General features: G+C 41.8%; 1 protein-coding gene across 3 annotated transcripts in view; it reads right to left on the reverse strand.

Moving 5' to 3' along the window:
- Nucleotides 1-2,509: 2,509 nt before the first annotated feature.
- xpo1b (exportin 1 b) overlaps nucleotides 2,510-22,055 on the reverse strand; it is a 40,503-nt gene continuing 20,957 nt past the window's right edge. For all 3 annotated transcript variants that reach the window (XM_079513012.1, XM_079513013.1, XM_079513014.1), the window contains 12 exons: nucleotides 20,963-21,144; nucleotides 20,409-20,565; nucleotides 18,799-18,962; nucleotides 17,709-17,843; nucleotides 15,900-16,083; nucleotides 15,039-15,145; nucleotides 13,181-13,375; nucleotides 12,502-12,670; nucleotides 8,778-8,912; nucleotides 7,042-7,201; nucleotides 5,880-5,976; nucleotides 2,510-4,065 (listed from right to left, as the gene is read on the reverse strand). In XM_079513012.1, the coding sequence (XP_079369138.1) occupies nucleotides 3,919-4,065; nucleotides 5,880-5,976; nucleotides 7,042-7,201; nucleotides 8,778-8,912; nucleotides 12,502-12,670; nucleotides 13,181-13,375; nucleotides 15,039-15,145; nucleotides 15,900-16,083; nucleotides 17,709-17,843; nucleotides 18,799-18,962; nucleotides 20,409-20,565; nucleotides 20,963-21,144 (1,832 nt within the window). In that variant the 3' untranslated portion in view covers nucleotides 2,510-3,918. The remainder of the gene's footprint in view (nucleotides 4,066-5,879; nucleotides 5,977-7,041; nucleotides 7,202-8,777; nucleotides 8,913-12,501; nucleotides 12,671-13,180; nucleotides 13,376-15,038; nucleotides 15,146-15,899; nucleotides 16,084-17,708; nucleotides 17,844-18,798; nucleotides 18,963-20,408; nucleotides 20,566-20,962; nucleotides 21,145-22,055) is intronic.

The following is a 22,055-nucleotide window of genomic DNA, read 5'->3' on the forward strand; positions in this document are numbered from 1 at the left end:
TTAAAGTAATCTGGCTTCCTGTGTATCTCTCTCACAGGGGTATTAATAACCCTTCCTGCCCAGTGTGTGGACAGACAGTGGGGGGGTGGTGGAGGGTTCAGCTTGGCCTGGTTCCCAGCGGTGCTGTGAGACCTCCAGCTGTTCTCTCCTCTCCTTGGTGCCGGATGCCGAGGATGGCTCAGGATCTCTGGATCTGGGTCAGCAGAGAGAGGGAGGGAGGAGGACTCCAGTTACTTTACCACCACACTGTAAAACCCAGAGTATTATGTACAAATGTGCAATTGACTTCTCTCTCTCTCTATCTCTCTCTCTCTCTCTCTCTCTCACACACAAACACACACACACACACACACACACACACACACACACACACACACACACACACACACACACACACACACACACACACACACACACACACACACACACACACACACGTTTCTCTGTTAACTGGGCCAGACGGACACAATATATTCCAGAAGACGGAATATGAAGTCTACAAGTACAACAACAACAACGGCTATGACTACCTGCATGATTACCACTACCATTATATGCTACTGAGTCCTGACACACCACCACAACAGTAATAGGGTGTATATGGTTATGCGAAACTTATATTCCAAAGGCATGAGCTCTACCGACTGAGCTACCCGGACACAATCATGCCAGTATCTACTGACCATGACACTGACATGGCCCTGTCACATCAGGCCCCTCTCACAGCTCTGTGTGTGTGTGTGTGTGACAGGGATGTCATGATACTGGTCATTGTGTAGATAAGGTACTGGTCATTGTGGGCAGTATTATGCGTGTCTTAAGTACCAGGTCTTATTACTTAACTTAAGACCTGGAGGCGTGATCAATGCCATTTGGCCACTCAGAATAGCCAAATGGCATTGACCACTTCACCACTTTTCAACTTCTCTTCCTATAATTGGTCCTAACTAATGTTCATGATAAAATACCATCATTTCTTCCTACTCAGTCTGTGTCTCATAGGAAGGCTGTGGGCAGTTCAGAAACCCGTCCACCAGTGACATCATCGATGGTGAATCCAAGCTAATAGAAACGGCAGGCTTTCTTTTCCTGAAAAGTTGCAATGCAAAAGTTGAAGCCATCATTCTCACGATAATAAAAATCTAAATATATTTTAAAACAAATCTTGTTTAAAAACAAATCTGCCTAATGATGATGTCACTGGTGGACGGGTGTCCGAACTGCCCAAAGCCCTCCTATGAGATGAGAGACTGAGTAGGAAAAAATGGTGGTGTTTTATCATGAACATTAGTGAGGACTAATTATATGAAGAGATGTTGAAAAGTGGTGAAGTGGTCCTTTAAGTTAAGTCATAAGACCTGGTACTTAAGACACGCATAATACTGCCCTAAGTCTTCACAGCATGGTCAGTATCAGGTCACATGTCAGTATCATGTCATTATCATGTCACATGATACTTACTGACCCACAGGTTGAGAATCACTGTTTTAAAGTGATTGCATCAGGCAAGGATTCAGCTTTCAGAAGGAGTGCTACAGTAGCCCTCCCTGGGAGAACACCATTATAGCCTTTATTAGAGTACCAGTAATGTTAACAGGGATTAATGGCAGTGTCACTTTACCCATACTCAATTTTGGCAACGTCTCAACGGAAACGGAGAGATGCCACACACATACTTGGTGTACGGGCAAACATTGTACAGTATATTGGTGTACTGTACACAATGAGTGACTGCTGGCAGCAATGATCAAATCAAAATAAATGAATGAATTAATTAGATGTGTGTCAGTATTGATAGGAAGTGGGCAGGTATTTATTTAACACTTGTCAGATCAAATAGGAGTGTGTGGCTGGCTACAGGGTCACCCAGTGTGAAGCCCGCTAGCATGACTCTGTCATAGGCTTTATTTGAGCTCCAAGACTCAGATTCAGACAGCAGGGAAATCCAATTTGTTTCTCAAATCTGCCAGTGTCCACAGTTATTTGCATGTGATCAGATCAAAATCAATTTGTGTATTCAGACATTGTCAACCTATTGCATTGGTTGCTGTGGTAACAACGTAATGACATAGGTGTAAGTAAAGCTTAACTTACATATACTCTGTCATACGAAAGTCCCCAGCTCAGCTGTCCTGTGGTTAGATTGTCCACTGTGTGGCAGTTGGCACTCAAAATCAAGGCTTGGATTGGGGGTAGTCCCTTTGACATAATAGGCCTACTGTTGGGTTCAACTTAAAGGTTGTTATTCAAATCAGATTGATTTGAAAAGTCTAACTGAAAATTATCCCTGGAGAAAATAAAACACAACTACTGTAAATTCAAAGTCTGTGACTGATTAAGCATGTTTAACCAACATGGGCTCAATTGTTCAGGTAAGTTCAGTACCAGTCATTCCTTAGATTTTCAGAAGATGTGAACATGTCAGTGCATTGACATTTGACACCAGTATGATCCGTGCTGGTGCCGCCTTTGTTTGACATGAAAGAAATCTGTGCTAAAGGCAGAGTAATAAAATTATCAGCTTTAATCAGTTCAAAAAGTTCACAACAAATGTAATACTTTCAGAAGGGAAACTTTCCATTAGAGATCGGGTGCTTATATGGATTTATACATTCCTTTGCCTAATTAAACGTATTGGCAATCAAATTGCTCTCTGGATAAACGCCTTTTGTTATTATTTGGATTGAACTGAAACAGATACAAATGGAACATAAACAAATGCAAAAAAATAAAAATACAAAATTAAATGTAAACCAGGTTTTTAATTTATTTTACTTTGCTCTAAACGTAGTGTCTTGAAGCACTACAGCATGGTAAACAGTGTAAATTAGCGCAATTCAAAAACCTCAAAAAAACCGTCTGAGTTAAACAGATGTTATAAAGATGTAACCAACCGGCCGAACCAAGAACCCCCCCATAAATATCATGTCCACGTCCCGTTTAACAAAGGCTCACAAATGAGCAACAATCCTCTTAGAGGAAAACAAAAAGGCTGATGTCGTCTCAGCGACAGCACACACTTGCGCGCACACACACACACACACACACACACACGCACACACACACAACAGCAAAACATAGACAAAAAATATAGAATAAAAGGAAAAATAATAGCCAATGATGTTCCCATGGTATTACAGATGCTATACAACTGGGATGATATGCACATAACTGCAAAAACTAAACTCCTGCCATGGCCAAACACTTTTTTTTCCTTCCTTTTTTCAACTTATGAGCAATGGACGCTGATACTGATGCCTCAAGTAGCATTTATCAGACCTTCATTCATAATCCGTTCGATTCACATTCTTTCCCACAAGTCAGTGGGGCACCAGAAGAAATGGCGCCTCCAGAACCTAGACCACATCATCTTCACTTCCTTCCTGTTCGTTTGCCTGTATGTATCACAACAGTTCTACAGGCCTCTATGCAGATTTTCCTTTGACACATATTCTGTGTTTTTATTTTCTCCACAAAAACCTCTGCTCAGACTGTATATATAATATATTTATATATAAACAAATATATGGGGACTATGGGGAGGAAAAACAGAACGAGGAAGGAAGCAAATAATAAAACAAAATAAAAGAAACCCATAATGGTTAAGTTGTCCCAACTGTAGCAACCTCTTCATGCAGATCTTGGGATGGGCCATGATAAACCAAACAGAAACGCAAAGCCTAGATCGTTTCTGGAAAGATATTACACAAAAAAGGTCTCCATAGAAAACGCATATTATGTAAAAAGGGCCACAGGGTGACACGGTTAATCATTTACATAGTATTGGCATTGTTTTGGTCGACAAACATCCAAACGGGACTCCCAGCCCCTCGCTCTCCTCCTCTCAGGTTGTGTTAAGTTTACTGTGGTTAGGGTTTTATTTTGCTGTGTGGAGGACTGTACAGTTGAGCTGGCCGCTCAGTCACACATTTCCTCGGGGATCTCGTGGGGGTTGAGGATGCCAGGGACAGACATCTGGATCTTATGTTTCTCTTCCTGGGCTTGACGGAGGGATGCCTCTCGCTCCTCCAGGAACAGGTCTGTGGTGTCCTCGCCTGCAAACTCCTGCAGGTGGAGAGCAACGTAGAACTGGTTAATCTAGGCTGACTGAATGAATGTATCCCAACATCCCTTATCCTTAGCGTACGGTCCACTTACAAACTCATTACATATTAATATACTGGATAAACATCACACTTGAAGAACAGTTAAGGTGTAAATCTCTCTTGATATGATGAACACAAAGAGACTGAACCGATCTTTCCACCTTATTGTCTGCGCCAGGCCGAAGGCGTGGCGGAGACTATTTTGTCCCTTGTCTGTGTCCAGCTCATCTCCGGCACCGTTGGACCGATCGGCGTGAAACTGTGCACGCAAATTCACTGGAGTCCAGAGCAGAACCTCTGCCCCAACATTTTCACATTGGCTAGTTATAGCACCACCAGGAGGCTTATTATAAAAAAAACGTAAATAGAAAAAATAAAGAAAAATGCTATTACTCCTACAGATTTTGTCCAAACAGTGTGTACTTACGGTTTAGACTGTTTTGTGCTGATACTGTTGACTGATACTGTTTTGTATCTCTACAGTCATGTTATCAATACGGACCAGTCAAAAACCTTATCTTGATTGGCTAAGATTGACTTCTACATCCTGGCCTCCGAAGGGACAATGAATGATTAATGAGACATTTTTCTCATTAATATTCTGTTCTGATGAACGCCTTGGCTTCAACTCAGTGGAGCTGCCTCCATACCACAGGAGTTGTTGCGAACGCAGTGAGCATTTACTATGAGACCCAGCAGATCATGTCTGTCTGTGTGTGTGTCTGTCACGCTGTAACACCACCCGCCCACCACCAGAGGGCGCAGATGTATCACACACAAAAACACACACACACATGCACGCACACACACACGCACGCACGCACGCACGCACGCACACAAAACTTAACTTAAAAAAAAATTAACTTAAAAAAAAAATTAACTTAAAAAAAAAACTTAAGGAAAAACTTAAAAAAAACGTAACTTAAAAAAAAACTTAACTTAACTTTAAAAAAAAACTTAAAAAAAAATCTTAAACAAAAAAATAACTTACATTTTTTTTATTCTAATTGTTGTTTTTGCAATTTACGAGCTGCGTTCGCTTCCCGCGTTCGCGCGTCTTACTTGTATTCAGACAATGAGCAGAGAGACCATGGACTTAAAGGCATGACCTGTTATTTATGGCACCAGATAGCTCAGCAGACCGCTATGTAGCTGGTGATAAACTGTCCCCGGCCAGTGGTGAGAATGGATGGATAAAGCTCTTCTTCCGCCGACAATAGATAACAATGCCAGAGACATTAGCCTTACATAGATAGATACATATTAGCCACTGGATACTTGGTTTTGTTTATTAGCACACAAGTATATCAGATTATAGCAGGACTAGAGTATAGATACAGTATAGTGTTGATAGGGAAGGTGCCAAATTCTATGACCATGTTAGAAATTCAACGGTTAGATAAGACAGCTGTAACAATCACACAACCGTATTATTCACAATCAAGGCTGATATTTTGGAATAAGCTGAATGCTGTTCTGCCTCTGCTTCAAAGCTGAGAAATATATTTTGTCTAATATAAGCGGGATAATGAGGTAATTACTGGAAAATAAATTCAGATTTTGTGAGACAGGACCGCTCCAGAGAGGAAGTTGTATTCTCCTTTTTAAGATATTAAAGGATATTAATGGTGCACAACTGAAAATAACTGATCTACAAGATCACAACATGATCCTTTGCAATGTTTTGTATAAAGTTGCTTTCACTGTGCACAGAGTTGAGTGAGTGTGGAAAACCTAATTCAAACCTCACAGAAAAGATAGAGAAATCCTCACCTTGATCTGTACTAGGAAGTCCCTAAGGTGCTCCTTGAATGCGGGAATGTCCTGATTTAAGCTGAACAGCCCGGTCACAAACACCTTTACCTGGGCACTGCAACACACACACGCACACACACACACACTCTTAGATAGATATTTGAGGGTAGCAAATTAATTAATAATGAACATGCGTTGTTGCAAGAAAAGAGAGGAAAGAGGGAACAAGAGACATAAGGCAAAGAAAGAGCGAGTGAGACAGAACGATTGGGAATATGAGTTTGTGCATGTGAGAATGAGTGATGTGTGTGTGAGCTGCTGTATGGACGCCTTAAGAGACGACGTCACACTGATAAGAAACAGCATGCGTGTGCATACCGGCAGCAGAAGAACCCTGCCTCTCATAAGATGCAATGGAAAAGTTCTAGCTGCACTCACGTGTAAAAAAAATGCCCCATTAAACTTTCAGATGCTGTTTTTCTCCCAGTGTGGAGGAAGAATGATTAGGATTTTTATTGTATTCTCTCACTCTTGAAATATATAATCCATTGGTTTCTGTTGTGTGTGAACAATAATAGTAATAAAGCAGTTGTCCTCAAAACCACACTTCCAGTCGCTGTCATAAGAGCGGGAGGTGCGCTCATGATCACGGCAGCAGAGCCTGTTTGTCCATGGCTGCACGCGCACCTGCAGCCCATCAAGTATAATTTATGTTTCGTCCCGCGATGGTGTCGCGCACGCAGACCTCTACACTCACAATAGTCGCATCCGCGATGTGATGTGAGCTTGTATATCTCTTTGCGCAATACTGTTTGAAGTATAAATGTCTCCTAGGGTGCATCTAACACAAGAAGAGGTTGAATTAATTGAAACCAGCGCTCCCCAAAACAACAGGTTTGGAGATCTGTTGGGAATTGATTACATGAAACAGTCACCCGTGCGCCCAGTCCCAATGTATGTAAACAAATAATTGGTCTATAGTACAGCCGCCATTCCCAACCTGTGGGTCGAGAGGATATTGGAAGTGGGACCCCAAATAAATGATAAAACACGAAAATAAAGAAAATTTCCATTAATCTGAGCGATAACTCAATCGATTGATTATTCATGATGGATCTGCCGTGTGTGTGTGTGTGTGTGTGTGTGTGTGTCAGGGTGTTCTCTGCATGTCTGTACTCACTCCTGTAGATGAGGAAAGGCTGTCTTGAGCAGGTTTGCTACATATTCCTGGATGAAGCCCTGGTTGTTGGTTGGACTGGCTGGATTCAGGCATGTTGTGATTTTACCCTCCTCCACCAGGTTGAACATATAGGCCAGGATGGACGCATGCATGGTCAGACCTGCAAGACACACACAGACAGATTGATATATTGAAGCAAAGACTGACTGAAAAATGGTACTGGTACTTTTATACATATGATGTGGGAATGCCCCACAGTCAAAAGTTTCTGGGAACAGATAACTAATTATCTATCTAAAGTATTACAAAAACATATTCCCTGTTGTCCCAAATTATTGCTCCTTAATGATGATGATTCTTTAACTTTAAGTATAGTTCAGAGACGATTCTGGCTGGCAGGAAGTACCGCTGCAAAAGAAATGTTGGCTCTGTGATGGCAAGCTCCACTTGGCAAGCCCTTTAATCACTGGAAACAGTTATTAACTGATGTTGTAACAATGGAGCTTTCTACAGCTAGATTAAATGGTGCAAACTATCAAACAATAGATAGCTGGAACCATATTCTCTATCAAGTTAGGACCTCTACTATATAACTAGCATGACATATATAACTGATCTGTATAATCCCCTTTTTTCTTTTTGGTCTGTGTTGAAATCTTTGCTCATTTCTTTTTCTTTTCAGGCCTATGACGGGGTGGGTTGGGAGGGATTCTTTTTTATTTAATTAAAAAAAAAATAGAGCTTTATGTTAATTGTTATCATTACTATATTTTTCTTTTTTTTGTCAACGGTGGTTGGTGCTGGGGTTTGGGGGTAGGATTTTTTAAAATGAGGCAAGGGGCAAGCCACTGATTGTAGTTGGCAAAGAATTTGAATTATGTTTTATGTGCATTTATTTGTATGCCTGTACCTGTGCCTTTCATCTAAAATGAAATAAAAATGTATAAAAAATCTCCTTATGCCGACTATTATCATGACATCTCTTTATACAGCCATTTTCTGTGAAGAAAACAAACAGTACCAAAAAAGGCATTTTTAAGGGATGAAAGTGGATAACAATACTTATCTCTTCTCTTTGATACATTGAAACCTCAGTTTCTGCACAGAACACCTTGCTTTGGGATCTATATGAAACATCCAAGAAGTAGGCCTACTGCATCCTCATGCATTTAGTAAATATTCTATTTCCATAGTCTTATCCATTAACTGAGCAATGCCAGTAAAGTTTACACAAGAAGCCTGCCCACCTGCTGTGACTGGGAATTGTCTGTATTCTTGCAGATTGGGTCAGGGAAGAGCATGTGTGCTGTGAGATGTTTACATAGGTGTACATTTATCTTTTTGTCTGGGTGTTTTAGTTTTAATAAAATACACCTTCAATGCAATCCCATTTCTGTTACTCCAGTAATAATCTGGCCTACGCTATGCTTTACATATGAACACACGAGTAGTGTCACTGTCAAATAACCATTTCAAACTGAGCATGTGTGATTGGGACAGCGGTGGCCGAACGGTTTGCGGAGCGGTCTTGATACCGGAAGGTCGCCAGTTCGAATCCCCGGACCGGCACGTTAAAATTACCACCACTGAAGTGCCCTTGAGCAAGGCATTGAACACCAACCATGAAATGTTCTATGAGCAGGGCGTGGCTGTAAACAAGCATCTCGAGCTTAGTCCACCTACCCTGGGTAAACAAAGAACTTTGCTTTGCTTTGCTTTGATTGTGTAACACTCACCAGCAGTGTGTGACGTGTCGGTGACCACAGAGAAGATGTGTTGCAGGATGTCACAGAAGTATGTCTGGTAGAAGCTCTGTGCTGCTGCTTCCTCCTGAGCCACGTTTTGCAGCAGTGTGTACAGAATCTGCAGACCTGAAGGGAACCATCAATACGTGCTTATTCATAGTTGAGAATTATATACAGGGGCTACACCACTAGATCAGGGGTTCTCAACCCGTGGGTCGCGACCCCTCGGGGGGGTCGCCAAATTATTTTAGGGGGTCCCCAAATTATTTAAAAAAAAATATATATATATATATATATATTATTATTTTTTCACGATTTTTCAAAAATAGCAGACCTACAAGCTCGTAGCGCGCCACTCGGTGGCGCGCTATGAGCTTGTAGATCTGCTATTTTTCAATAGCTAAATTATAACAATGCTTAAAACACCAAAAGGGGTTCCCGCCCAAAATGGTTTCAGTATTTATTTATGGTGTATTGTCTCTATTATTAAGGTTATTGTAGCAGTCAATTTATATTGGGGGTCGGGAGGGGGCGGGGCGGGGGTCCCGAGACATTGCCAAAGCATTTCCGGGGGTCCCCGGCCAAAAACGTTGAGAACCCCTGCACTAGATGAACAGTTGACAACTTAACCGCAACATAATAAGTGTGGTACGAGGCGTCCAAAAAACAGCTCCCGTAGGATTTGTGCGCTAAAATTGCAGATCTTGGTTCTATAGAGCAGGGGTTCTCAACCCGTGGGTCGCGACCCCTCGGGGGGTCGCCAAATTATTTTAGGGGGTCCCCAAATTATTTTCAAAAAATAAATAAATAAAAATATATATATATATTTTTTTTAAATCACGATTTTTCAAAAATAGCAGACCTACAAGCTCGTAGCGCGCCACTCGGTGGCGCGCTATGAGCTTGTAGATCTGCTATTTTTCAATAGCTAAATTATAACAATGCTTAAAACACCAAAAGGGGTTCCCGCCCAAAATGGTTTAAGGTTATTGTAGCAGTCAATTTATATTGGGGGTCGGGAGGGGGCGGGGCGGGGGTCCCGAGACGTTGCCAAAGCATTTCCGGGGGTCCCCGGCCAAAAACGTTGAGAACCCCTGCACTAGATGAACAGTTGACAACTTAACCGCAACATAATAAGTGTGGTACGGGGCGTCCAAAAAACAGCTCCCGTAGGATTTGTGCGCTAAAATTGCAGATCTTGGTTCTATAGAGTCCAAACTATGAGAACCCAGAACAGTATGACAGCCAGTTAATATCTGATTTTCATAATATTAGAATTGTTTTGTATGTTTTAAAACATTCTGAGTTGATTTCTTAAACTTTTAAAGTGAATCTTCACTGACTTTTGGTAGGGGACGGATTGTTTCCTCACCTGGGTCCCCCCCGGACTGACCCCTATGCCTAAGTTCTCATTACATTCCTCGCTCTGCTCCTGTTCCAGTAAAACCAAATAAATAAACTGGAGTTTAGCGTAATAGCGTTAACCACTTCACTAATCAATGACATGATGTATTTGTTTTTGCCCTGAAGTAGGGCAATTGAAAGTTGACAAAAGTTAGCTTTTTTTTCTTGAAAATAATGAAAAGCAGACGAAATTATGATGTCTGTTTTGCATAGCTCAACTCAACTCACTCAAGGGCCCATTAATTAATATGTATTTAACTGTGGACCCCCATCTGAAAAATATTTTGTGCCATTAAATTTCACCGGTGCCCGGCTGTAGAGAACCGAGTTGATGGATGATGGAAGTTGGAGATGTACCCGTGTCAGACCCGTTCCACCCATCTGTCTGTGTCCCTTTATGCCCATATATAGAGATATCTGTATCTGTCTCTCTGTGTCCCTTATATGGAGTTCTGTGTCAGGCATGCCCAAATATGGAGTGTTGTGTTGTCAGAACAGGCCAGCTCCATATATGGAGCCCGGGCAGGGGCATTGTCCAGAGCCCAGGCAGATGCCTTTTGTGGCGGTTCTGGACAACCGCGGGTCCGACTAACTCAACACCGGGCACTGCACAATATCTTTAATTCAAGTGTAAAATGAAACCAAATTTGGTTTAATGTTACGCTCTCAAGAGTTAAATTATTGCTAACAATTCTTCTAATCTACATGCTCTAATTGTGTTCTTGTAAATTATGTAATGTAGATGTTTATTTCGATCAACGTTTGCCAACGTCTGATGTCCACAGCAATACAGCATGGCATTTTGGACAAAATCTTATCTTATCCAATCTTTAGTTTTGGGTCTGAGGGGCTAAATCTCATCAAATGGTAAATAAATAATGGACCTTGATATGAAAACGGTTGAAAACCACTATTCTATATTAACCCATTCAGGCCTGACGTCGAAATTTAAAAAAAAAAAAGTTTTCTAAATCATGACAATTTTCGGAAAGATTTGAGGCACATTTTTAACGATTTTTCAAAAATAGCAGATCTACAAGTTCATAGCGCGCCACTCGGTGGCGCGCTATGAGCTTGTAGATCTGCTATTTTTCAATAGCTAAATTATAACAATGTTTAAAACACCAAAAGGGGTTCCCGCCCCAAAATGGGTTAATGGTTAATGTGGTTAAACGCTAACGTGACATGGATGCGTTCCAGGTCTCAATGGATTAAGATAAAAGTCACCTCAGGAGCCTGTTAGTCACATACATTGTTCAAATTAATTGAGAAACCTGTGAACATTCCCACCTCAGAAGATCACACTTCTTGAGAAAGCATGGTGTTTCTTTCTTTCTGTCGACGTCTGCTCTCGGCAGGTTAGCTTGAACAATTTCCAATTGAGATGAGTCTGCTCTTACACCTTCACTAAGACAGAGGGAACTAGCAGGGTTCAGGAGATGACTAATTCAAGTAAATTGGGCATCATCACACTGTGATGACGTGGAGCAGACTCCATGTTTCATCTGCAGGAGCAGGAAGAAAGACTACATTTGCAGGCAATCAAAAAGTGTGATCCTATGTTCTACCTGATTCTCAATAGAGCACCGAAGTCCTGACGTCACTGTCAGTAGAGAGCGTCAATCCACAGGTTCGTCTACTTTTTATTTGCATTGTAATCTCCATAGGGGGATTTTAGATCGCCTCATATAAGAACTGTGTTTGAAAAATAAACCGATCACCCCGGCCTTTTCACTCATATGGATATGAAGCATCGACTGTACAAATATACAAACCAGAGACTACATTTCCGGTATAGGCGGGTGGCTGCATCTGCCCGTCGCACAACAGAAACTGAATGTTAATTACGTTTATTTTTATTTTATTGATATTTAATGTCTCGTGGTTAGTAGCATAAGTCAAGCATAAGTTTTGCACAAAAAACACTCCTTGGGCTAAATCTGGCCATAGCCAGTTTTTAACCGAATGAGTGTTTTTCGTGCAAAACTAATGCTTGCAATGGATTCAGAATCATGAAAACCCCCTAGTTTGACCCGTCACATGCTACTAAAAGCATAATGAGTTTTTGAAAATGTTGCCTTATATTGGATGTTAATGGTACCTGTGGCAAGTCTTTGAATGTGGATAAATGGAGCAGCACCAGAGGCGTTCATGTGTTGGAGCTATCCTTTGAAAGGTTTTCAGTGTTCTGACAGATAGAGCCATCTTTGTACATGCTAAAAAGTTGTTTATCTCATATTACTCTTGCGTTGTGTATGCGTTCACAAGTGTACTCACTGTTAAGTGTTTGTGTGTGTCATGGCATCCTTACCTGTGTCAGCAACGTTCCTCATAGTGTGTTTGAATGCCCAGATAATGGAGTCCAGGACCAGTTTGAACTGGGCAGGGGGAATGGCCAGGAATGCTGGGAAGCAGTGGGAGTTGACTGCTTGGAGCAGGTAGAAGAAGTGGGTTCTGTGCTCTGGGTATTCCTCAAAGTTCTGTTCAACCAAAAAACATCCAAATACATCAAGTTTCATATGGCCCATTATAATTTTGGGCACATTCACATTATGTTCTAAGTTTGACTTGTCCATTAAACATTTGCCTTTTTGTCACATATACAGTACTTCATATTAAAGCTGTATTATGTAACTTTTATTTAGTGAATACATTTAGATTTTGTCAAATCTGTATCGGTAGAGTATGCTAATACAATATAACTTATACAATTGGGGTGGATGTATTTGGTCTCCCGGCTCTCTTCAACCCGAAGGTCCAAATAAAGTGTCTCCCCTGAGCAAGTAGGCAGGCTCCTATACCATCAAAACATTTTTAAATGTCTTCCATCTGACAATCGAAAATATAAGCTCATCAACCAAAAGAGAATGTGCCCCACGCCAGTGGCGTCCCCGTTTTTTCTAACCCGTTTTGCACCAGATTTAGAAGGCGGTTGTTGAATCGGCCTCAGGTCTATAAACATCACAGAAGTGTGACCTCAGCCCCTATACCTTGTTGATCATGTTGAGCGTGCATTCAAACACGGCGTCAAAGATCTGCGGGATCTCGCCGGTTATGTGTCCCCCCAGCTTGTTGACGATGGTGGCCATGGTGCTGAGGACCTCAGGCTCACGGGCGGCAGGGACGTTCCGCTGGTAGTCGATCAGAACGGCGTCCAACAGCGGAGGGACAAAGTTCTCCCCGACCTGGAAAACAAGCAGAGGCAGGATGGACACCGACAGATAGATTAGCGTGGATCAATATTACACACTGACGAGGAAGATGATAATTGCAACCATGGATTACTATTATTATTAGTAAAAGCTAATCACAAGTAGTGGCGGGTCCCGAACCTCGGGACCAAGCAGTTACCGAACCGAACATGCTTGGGTACCGGGTACCCATTACAATAATTACATTTCGGTTCTCTCTATCGGTTCCCACAGCTATTTATTTATTTATTTATCATCTTCCCTTTTAATAGACGCGCAGAGAACAGAGCTGATCTACAAGCCTACACCACGTTATTAATATGAGGTCATACAATCAATCCTCAGCACTTCAAATTTAATCATTTGATCGTGATATTCTTTCCCTTCTAGTATGGTGGTGGCTAATAAATTCATACACTTTGGGAGCAGAATGCAGTGATGAGGCTGACCTCATAATCTCTGGGCCATGAAAGGGGTTACAGTCAAACAGACTTTTTGATCCGTTCAAATGCCATTTGAACAAGTTGCACTGCTATGTTTTTGACATTAAAACAAACCTTATTAAGACTTATCATGGGCCAAAGCTCAGCCTCAGACATGATTATTATGCTGCTAATCATAAAACATTTGAAGGAAAGTGTTATGATGCGAGAGTATTTTGTGAGGCTAACACCACAGCTAAACCATGTTTTGGGACTGTTTTGGGAAATGTCAAATGTTATATTTCCATTTCAGCATCACCATTCAATGCCATAAATATAATTGGAAAAATAACTACACAATCCATTGATTCCACAGCTCAAATAATAAATAATTTAACCAGGAAGTAGACAACTCAGCCGTGCTGAAATGTAGGCTTTGTGTTTGATCCAAAAATAACAGTTGGATTAGTTTAAATTCTTTTCTACTCAGTGCCAGTCTTGTCACCCTCAGCCACAGTGCTGTGCAGTGCAACGCCCGGCGACAACAGACCGGGCATCACGTTATTGGTCGATAGCCGAAGGAGACAATTTTGGTTGAAAAATGTTGATGATGATGATGATGTTCCTCCTTTCGGATCTAAGTGTGCTCCCAATGAATGAATGAACTAACTAATGAATGAATGAATGAATGAATGAATGAATGAATGAATGAATGAATGAACTAACTAACTAACTAACTAAATAACGAACGAACGAACGAACTAATGAATGAATGAATGAAAGTGAATGGATGAATAAATAAAGGAGTGAACAGATGATTATTGTAAATCAAAGCATGAATGAATGAATGTCTATAGACCAGAGATTAAAATAGGGTGCATTTTGCATCCCAAAACGCAGTTTATAGTTAAGGGACGCAATAAAACAATGACCTCTGCATCCACGGGATGCACTACTGTACTGTTTTTTTATTCTAGTTTATTTTGCAAGCTTTAGTTATAATAATCATTTATTCTTCTGTTTTCTACATGAATATAACCACATTATAACCATAATGAAATGGAGTTAAATTCTGCAAAATATGACTCCTAACGTCGTTGAAGTGGGACTCATAAAATGTCCCTGGGACTCATCTAAAAGACCATCCCTGCATCCCGGGACTCATTACATTGAAAACCTATTTACATCACTGATAGACAGAATATTTAAAACATTGTTTCAGGACAGCCACTCACCATCTGTGGATCGTTTGACCGGCTAACCCAGCCTGAGATCAGCTTTAACGTCTCTCGTTTTACCGTCCTCATACTCCGAATCAAGGGCTGTTTCGTCACCATTTCTCCTGTAAAAAACAGGAACACACACACACACACACACACACACACACACACACACACACACACACACACACACACACACACACACACACACACACACACACACACACACACACACAGCATAAGAATGAATGCGTATTGCGTACAACAGAAATAAGACAAATTCACTTTAGTCTGATAGTGTACTGTGGTTGTCATCTTCAACTTAACTTCCTTAAATGACTCAAAATCACAGTTGAGCATAGCATACTGTACATAACGTGTGCATACACACACAACCTACATCTAGCTTACCATAAAAGCTCTAATAGCAGCAGTGGCTTTAAGTGACCTCAAACGAAAAGAGAACCATGCCTTAATATGACCGTTGTTGTAAATTAATAATAATTATAAATGTGATAGTTTTTTATATAATATATATTGGGAATCAGCCTTTATTTTGCATGTGCACACACAACACCCCCAGTCATGGGGGCGCCGATGGCCTAGCGGTTAAGGCACAACCACATATAGGCTCTAAAGCAGCCTGACAGCGTGTTGCAGGTTTGATTCCCGATTGCCTTAGCTCCGTGTCACTCCCTATCTCTCTCTCTCCCCGTTTCCTGTCACTCTCGGAAAAGTCCCCAAAAAAATCCCCAGTCACTACTGGAGACGTGGTTATTACTGGAGCTTATTACAGTAGGTTAAAGCTATGTCAAATTTGCAAACAATGTTAACCTCAAAGCCCTTCCTTTCTCTCCCTCTCTCCATCACACGCACCATTGGTCTGGATAGCAGCGGAGATGTTCTCGCTGAGGCACTTGTAGACGTTCAGCATGTCCAGGTAGATCCTTCCCAGCTGGATGACGAAGGGGTGTCCTACAGCCTTGCAGGCCCTCACGTTGGTCTTCAGGATGCTCCCCAGCTGTTTCACTGTCTCTGGGTCCTTCAGGATGTCCACGTTCTGCACGGAGCCCCCACGGGAGACCAGGAGGAGGAATGGAGGAGGTTAGAGAGCAACCTAACCTTACGCCATATTTGAAGATTAATCCATTGAGACCTGGAACGCATCCATGTCACGTTAGCGTTTAACCACATTAACCATTAACCCATTTTGGGCGGGATCCCCTTTTGGTGTTTTAAACATTATGTTATAATTTAGCTATTGAAAAATAGCAGACCTACAAGTTCATAGCGCGCCACTCGGTGGCGCGCTATGAACTTGTAGGTCTGCTATTTTTGAAAAATCGTTAAAATGTGCCTCAAATCTTTCCGAAAATTGTCATGATTTAGAAAACTTTTTTTTTTTAAATTTCGACGTCAGGCCTGAATGGGTTAAAACGGATTAATACCTGAATCACAACCAGTGCACAACTATGTCATAATTAATCATAATAATCTATGTCCCTTTTTGTTATTTTGTCAGTGTACGTTTCCACATACATGACATTTGCTCTCTGCATGTAACACATCTTAACTATTGGAATCAATACAAGCCCTGGGGAGCAGTTAGGGGTTTGTATCTTGGTCGTCCATCCGTCCGTCTGTTACCAGCTAATCTCCGGCACCATTAACCCGGTCGGTGCCAAATTTTGCACACACACTCCCTGGATGCCAACTATGAACCTCTGCCCCAAGTTTTCCAGAACGGCGCCACCAGGAGGCCGACTTTTACTCCTCCAGATTCTGTCCAAAAATCCCGCAAATCTCTAAAGTCATGTGTTCAAGACGGATCTGTCCGATATTTCATATTCCATCCTAATTGGCTAACATTGACTTTCAAAGTTTGCAGGATTGGCCCGTTTTGAACAAAAAGCCTCAAATCATGAACGCAGTGTGCAATTTACGTGCAATTTTCACAGACTTTCCTACTAGGCTGAGGAATATATCCCACCCTTTTCACATTGGCCTTTTGCAAAACAAAATGCCTTAAATCATCCAATTGCCATCCAAGACGTAAGAAGAAATGGCACCCTTTTCACATTGGCCTATTATAGCGCCACCAGGAGGCCACAACCTGACCTGCCCTGGTGGAGACCTGTGTATTAGATGATGTGTTTGTGGAAATAGTCTTGTTTAGTATATATATATACTAAGCTAGGAGGAGTGGTAGTAGTAGGGCAAGTAGGCCAGAGCCATAGAGTAAGACAGAGTTACGCAAACTCCGTTCACTTCATGGGGCAAGTCCAATGGCGGCTCTTCTTTTTTTGTTTTGTTTTTAAAGATATTTTTTTTGCGGCTTACGCCTTTTATTGGTTTTTGAAGGGACAGACAGTAGGCTGACAGGAAACGGGAGAGAGATGGGGGAAGACATGCAGTAAAGGCCGTGTCGGGCTCGGGAGTCGAACCCGCGGCACACTGCGACTGGATTACCAGTCGGGTGCCCAGACGGTTACGCCACCGCCTGGGCCAATGGCGGCTCTTCTACATAGACTTCTATTGAGCATGGGGACAACCGGAAGGTTACGGAATGCATTGGAGTCTATGGGCTCACGCGAGTACATGAACCACGTGACCGGGTTGTTTTCTGCCCCCTCAATATCGCAACTCTTCTATTAGATGGCTCTGAAGTAGGCATGTCTCTCTTACCTTGGTAGCTTGCTGGATGATGCTGTCCCACACCTGGTTAGGCAGCAGCATGTATTTCTCTATCAGGTGCTCCTGTACGGCCGGGTCTGTCTGGGCACCGATCATATAACCTACCGCCTCATAGAAGGTGTGTACCTACACACACACCACACACACACACACACACACACACACACACACACACACACACACACACACACACACACACACACACACACACACACACACACACACACACACACACACACACACACACACACACACACACACACACACACACACACACACACACACACACACACACACACACACACACACGTGTTCATGACAGATGCTAGGTTTAATGTTTACCTGGTTTCCTAGTTATTTGTAAAATGGTATTGTTTTTCTTTTCTTTATGTTTTTCACCTTTATTTTATATTTTTTATGGAGGGAGAGACAGTAGGCTGACAGGAAATGGGGAGAGAGATGGGGGGAAGACATGCAGTAAAGGCCGTCGGGATCGGGAGTCGAACCTGCGGCACACTGCCAGACTGGATTACCAGCCACGGTGCCTGGACCGCTGAGCCACGGCCCAGGCCGGTATTGTTTTTCTTTGAACTCTATGTATGTGACCATTTACCCTGTTTGTTGACCAAGGCTCTGATCTGGCGAGTCACTTGGGATAAAAGCAGGCATCTGCTAAATGCCTAAATTCTTTGTTAGAAAATGCCAAAGTAAATAAGTGGTATGTAGATAAATAGTAGTGTAATTCGGGCCATCTGTTTTCTAAGGCTGCAACGATTAATCGTAATCGATTATTCAATTAGTTGCCAAATCATTTAGTAATCGTAATTGAATCGGCAGCTAGTTGCTGGAGAAACCAATATAGGAACCATTCATTAATTCCACAGAACTGCATCTGTCTGCTATTTTGTTGCAAAAATGAAAAGAAGAGAGCGAACAATATGCATTGTTTGACATTTGTAAGAGGCAGATACACACACACACACACACACACACTCACACACACACACACACACACACACACACACACAGAGAGAGAAAGACGGCGACAGAGAGATGGAGATGTATATATGGGTTCACTGACCTGCTGGGGTTGAAGGTCACAGATGATAGTGTTGATGTTGTTGAGGATCTCGTCAATGAAGGGCATCACCTCTCCCACCTGCACCTGGACAAAGTGACGCCGGCACTTCTGGGCAATCTTAATGAAGGTGTCACATGCCATGTCCTGAACACCATCATGGGTCTCTGAAGGAGGGCGACGATGATGGAGTTAATAACAGACATTATTGCACACGCATACAAAAGCACGCACACAAGTTGCACGATAAAGCCATCTTGTTCCGTTTTCCGTGTAGGGTGTGTGGTTTGAACAGCAGTTATGTCTGCATTCATTCAGCAGCACCATTGAATGGCTTGTTTAAAGCTAATGTACTATACTAATACAACAGTGTCGATCACCAGTTATTTAAATGAAGTTGTGTTCAACGCAGGTTCAGGAGTAGAGACCACCCTCTGCTTATCTCGATCACTCCCATTCTCTATCACCTCATCAATTACACCTGTGTTCCTAGTCTCGCTAGCTGATTACAGTTCAGAAATTATAATAAGGACAGTTAAAATTTGAAAAGGCATAGGCCACAGACCCCCAATTGATAGCATTTTCTATCTCTGGGACCCCATAGTGACATTGTCTGTCATTTGGTTCCTTATGTACTGTAGGTATAGAGCACCGAAGTCTGACGTCACTTTCAGTAGAGGGCGCCAATACACAGGTTCATGTATTTTTTTAGTTGCATTGAGATCCCCATAGGGCGATTTTAGGTCGCTTCATATAAGAACTGTGTTTGAAAAATAAACCGACCACCCTGGCCTTTCTGTCAGGGGAGTGGCTGCGCGTCGTTAATGATGTCCATTCATATTTGATACAGCCAGTTTCTGGAGAAAATGTGAATTAATGTGGCCGCAAAAGCTTTGAAACTACATATGAAGGCAATGTCGCTGCTAATATACGTCACGCCCAGCTGTCAACACATTGCGTTCCTGAGATTCCTCGTTGACGTAAGCTCAGCTGGTGGTGACTCGACTCGTACTAACCACGAGACATTAAATATCAATAAAATAAAAATAAAAATAAACGTAATTAACATTCAGTCTCTGTTGTGCGACGGGCAGATGCAGCCACCCGCCTATACCGGAAATGTAGTCTCTGGGTTGTTTCACTCGTTTCTAACACTTTTTGTGTTACTCTTTGGGTATATTTGTACATTTCCACCTTCAGTCGATGCTTCATATCCATATGAGTGAAAAGGCCGGGGTGATCGGTTTATTTTTCAAACACAGTTCTTATATGAGGCGATCTAAAATCCCCCTATGGAGATTACAATGCAAATAAAAAGTAGACGAACCTGTGGATTGACGCCCTCTACTGACAGTGACGTCAGGACTTCGGTGCTCTATAGAGATAACAGTGAAACTGATTACAATAGCCACTCTCTTGTGCTGTATGTTTATGTTTATGTTTGTACTTGATGGTAAAATGCTGAAGACTATCAATCATTAAGCCGGAGACCCACTGGAACCCCTTCAAGGACTCCCGAGGGTCCCCATGTTGAGAACCACTGCAATATACAGTTTTGTATAAGTTTGTGTATAGCATAAGCCACACACACACACACACACACTCTCTCTTACCATGCATGAACTCAAAGAGCTTGTTGACCACCGTTTTGAGGAACTTCCAGTGAGCTCTGAGGAAGCGTGGGTACTGACCAACTATGTACATGATGTTTGATGCAATGATCGCCTTGTTGTCTTTCCCTCTCTTCTGCTCACACAGACCCAGGAGATCCTAACACACACACAGTCAGTGGAACATGAGAACTGTTCATTGTGAAGCGTTTACTTTTTCTTTTGCACATTCCAATCCAAAGGCTTTCACAGTAAAGAGTAATGAATTGCTTGCAGTCAAGAAGTGACTGTCTTTAATAAATGAAGCTTAAAGAATGAATTGAAATCAGCAACAGGAGATAATCATAGATCAACTATTTTCAGAGTGTGACACCCAAGTGCAGCCAAGCATAAAATGACTTAGTTCTACTGGATCTATCCTTTTATTTATTGACGACACGATCAATTTATCATCATAGCTTTTTTTATTTTGTATTCGTCAGCGAAAAAATACATTTTTTTATCGTAGTTTTAGTCGACAGAATAAACACTGCTGGCGTTTCCAGTATTTAAAGTACCTTGATGACAGTAACCAGGAACCTCTTCTCGTCCTCCTCGTGCATGGCTCCGCTGATGGAGCCGATGGCCCAGCACAGCGTGTTCAGGTTCTTCCAGGACCACTCTGTACCGTTCACCTGGTTGTGGAGCTTCTCTGTCATGATGCGCTCTGTGTCCGCGTAGTCCAAATGGGTCAAGTACACTGTGGAAACGGGTATATTTTACAATTGTAATATTGAACATTAACCCATTCAAACCAGGGAAGCATCTGTGTATTTTATACTTTTGGCTATTATATTCAACAATAGCAGATATGCAAGCTCATAGCGCTTACGAGCTTCTAGATCTGCTATTTTTGATAAAACAACTATCTCCAAAGTTTGAGGATCTAAAGGACTTCGGGGGTTTAGTCAAAGCCCTTTTTTCATTTTCATTGGTTCAATATTTGTAAAACCCACACAGACATAAAAATGGTGTTCAAAGTAGAAAAATGGAGACAGGTTTTTCCCCCGACAACGACGATATACATATGTACGCATGTGTGTATGCATGTATGAGGAGACCATGTTTGTATACCTGCAGATCAATGAAATAGATGCAGGGACGAGAAGACACCAGAGACATAGTATGACACAAGTAAGATGCGTGAACGCGGGAAGCGAACGCAGCTCGTAAATTGCAATAACAACAATTAGAATAAATTACGTACTTTTTTAAGTTTTTATTTATTTATTTTTATTTATTTGTTTAAGTTTTTTTTGTATGTTTTTCTTTAAAAGTTTTTTCTTTTTAAGTTTTTTTTAAAAGTTAACTGTGTGTGTGTGTGTGTGTTTTTTTGTGTGTGATACAGCTGCGCCCTCTGGTGGCGGGCCGGTGGTGTTACAGCGTGACACACAGACAGACAGTTTAGGCCAGCTTCTATAGTTAGTGCTCACTGCGTTCGCAATCACTGCGTTCGCAATATTAGAGAACACATGTGGAAGAGCACGAGGGAACCATCTCATTACACACTGGCATCACTAGTTCCTCCCAAAAAGAATAACCACACAAACAAAAGAAGGATGTTGACAGTGTGCATGGCCCTATGTTATTGGAAGAAATTTGATGATGCCG

This window comes from Electrona antarctica (assembly GCF_951216825.1).
Source record: "Electrona antarctica genome assembly, chromosome: 10".
Taxonomy (NCBI): domain Eukaryota; kingdom Metazoa; phylum Chordata; class Actinopteri; order Myctophiformes; family Myctophidae; genus Electrona; species Electrona antarctica.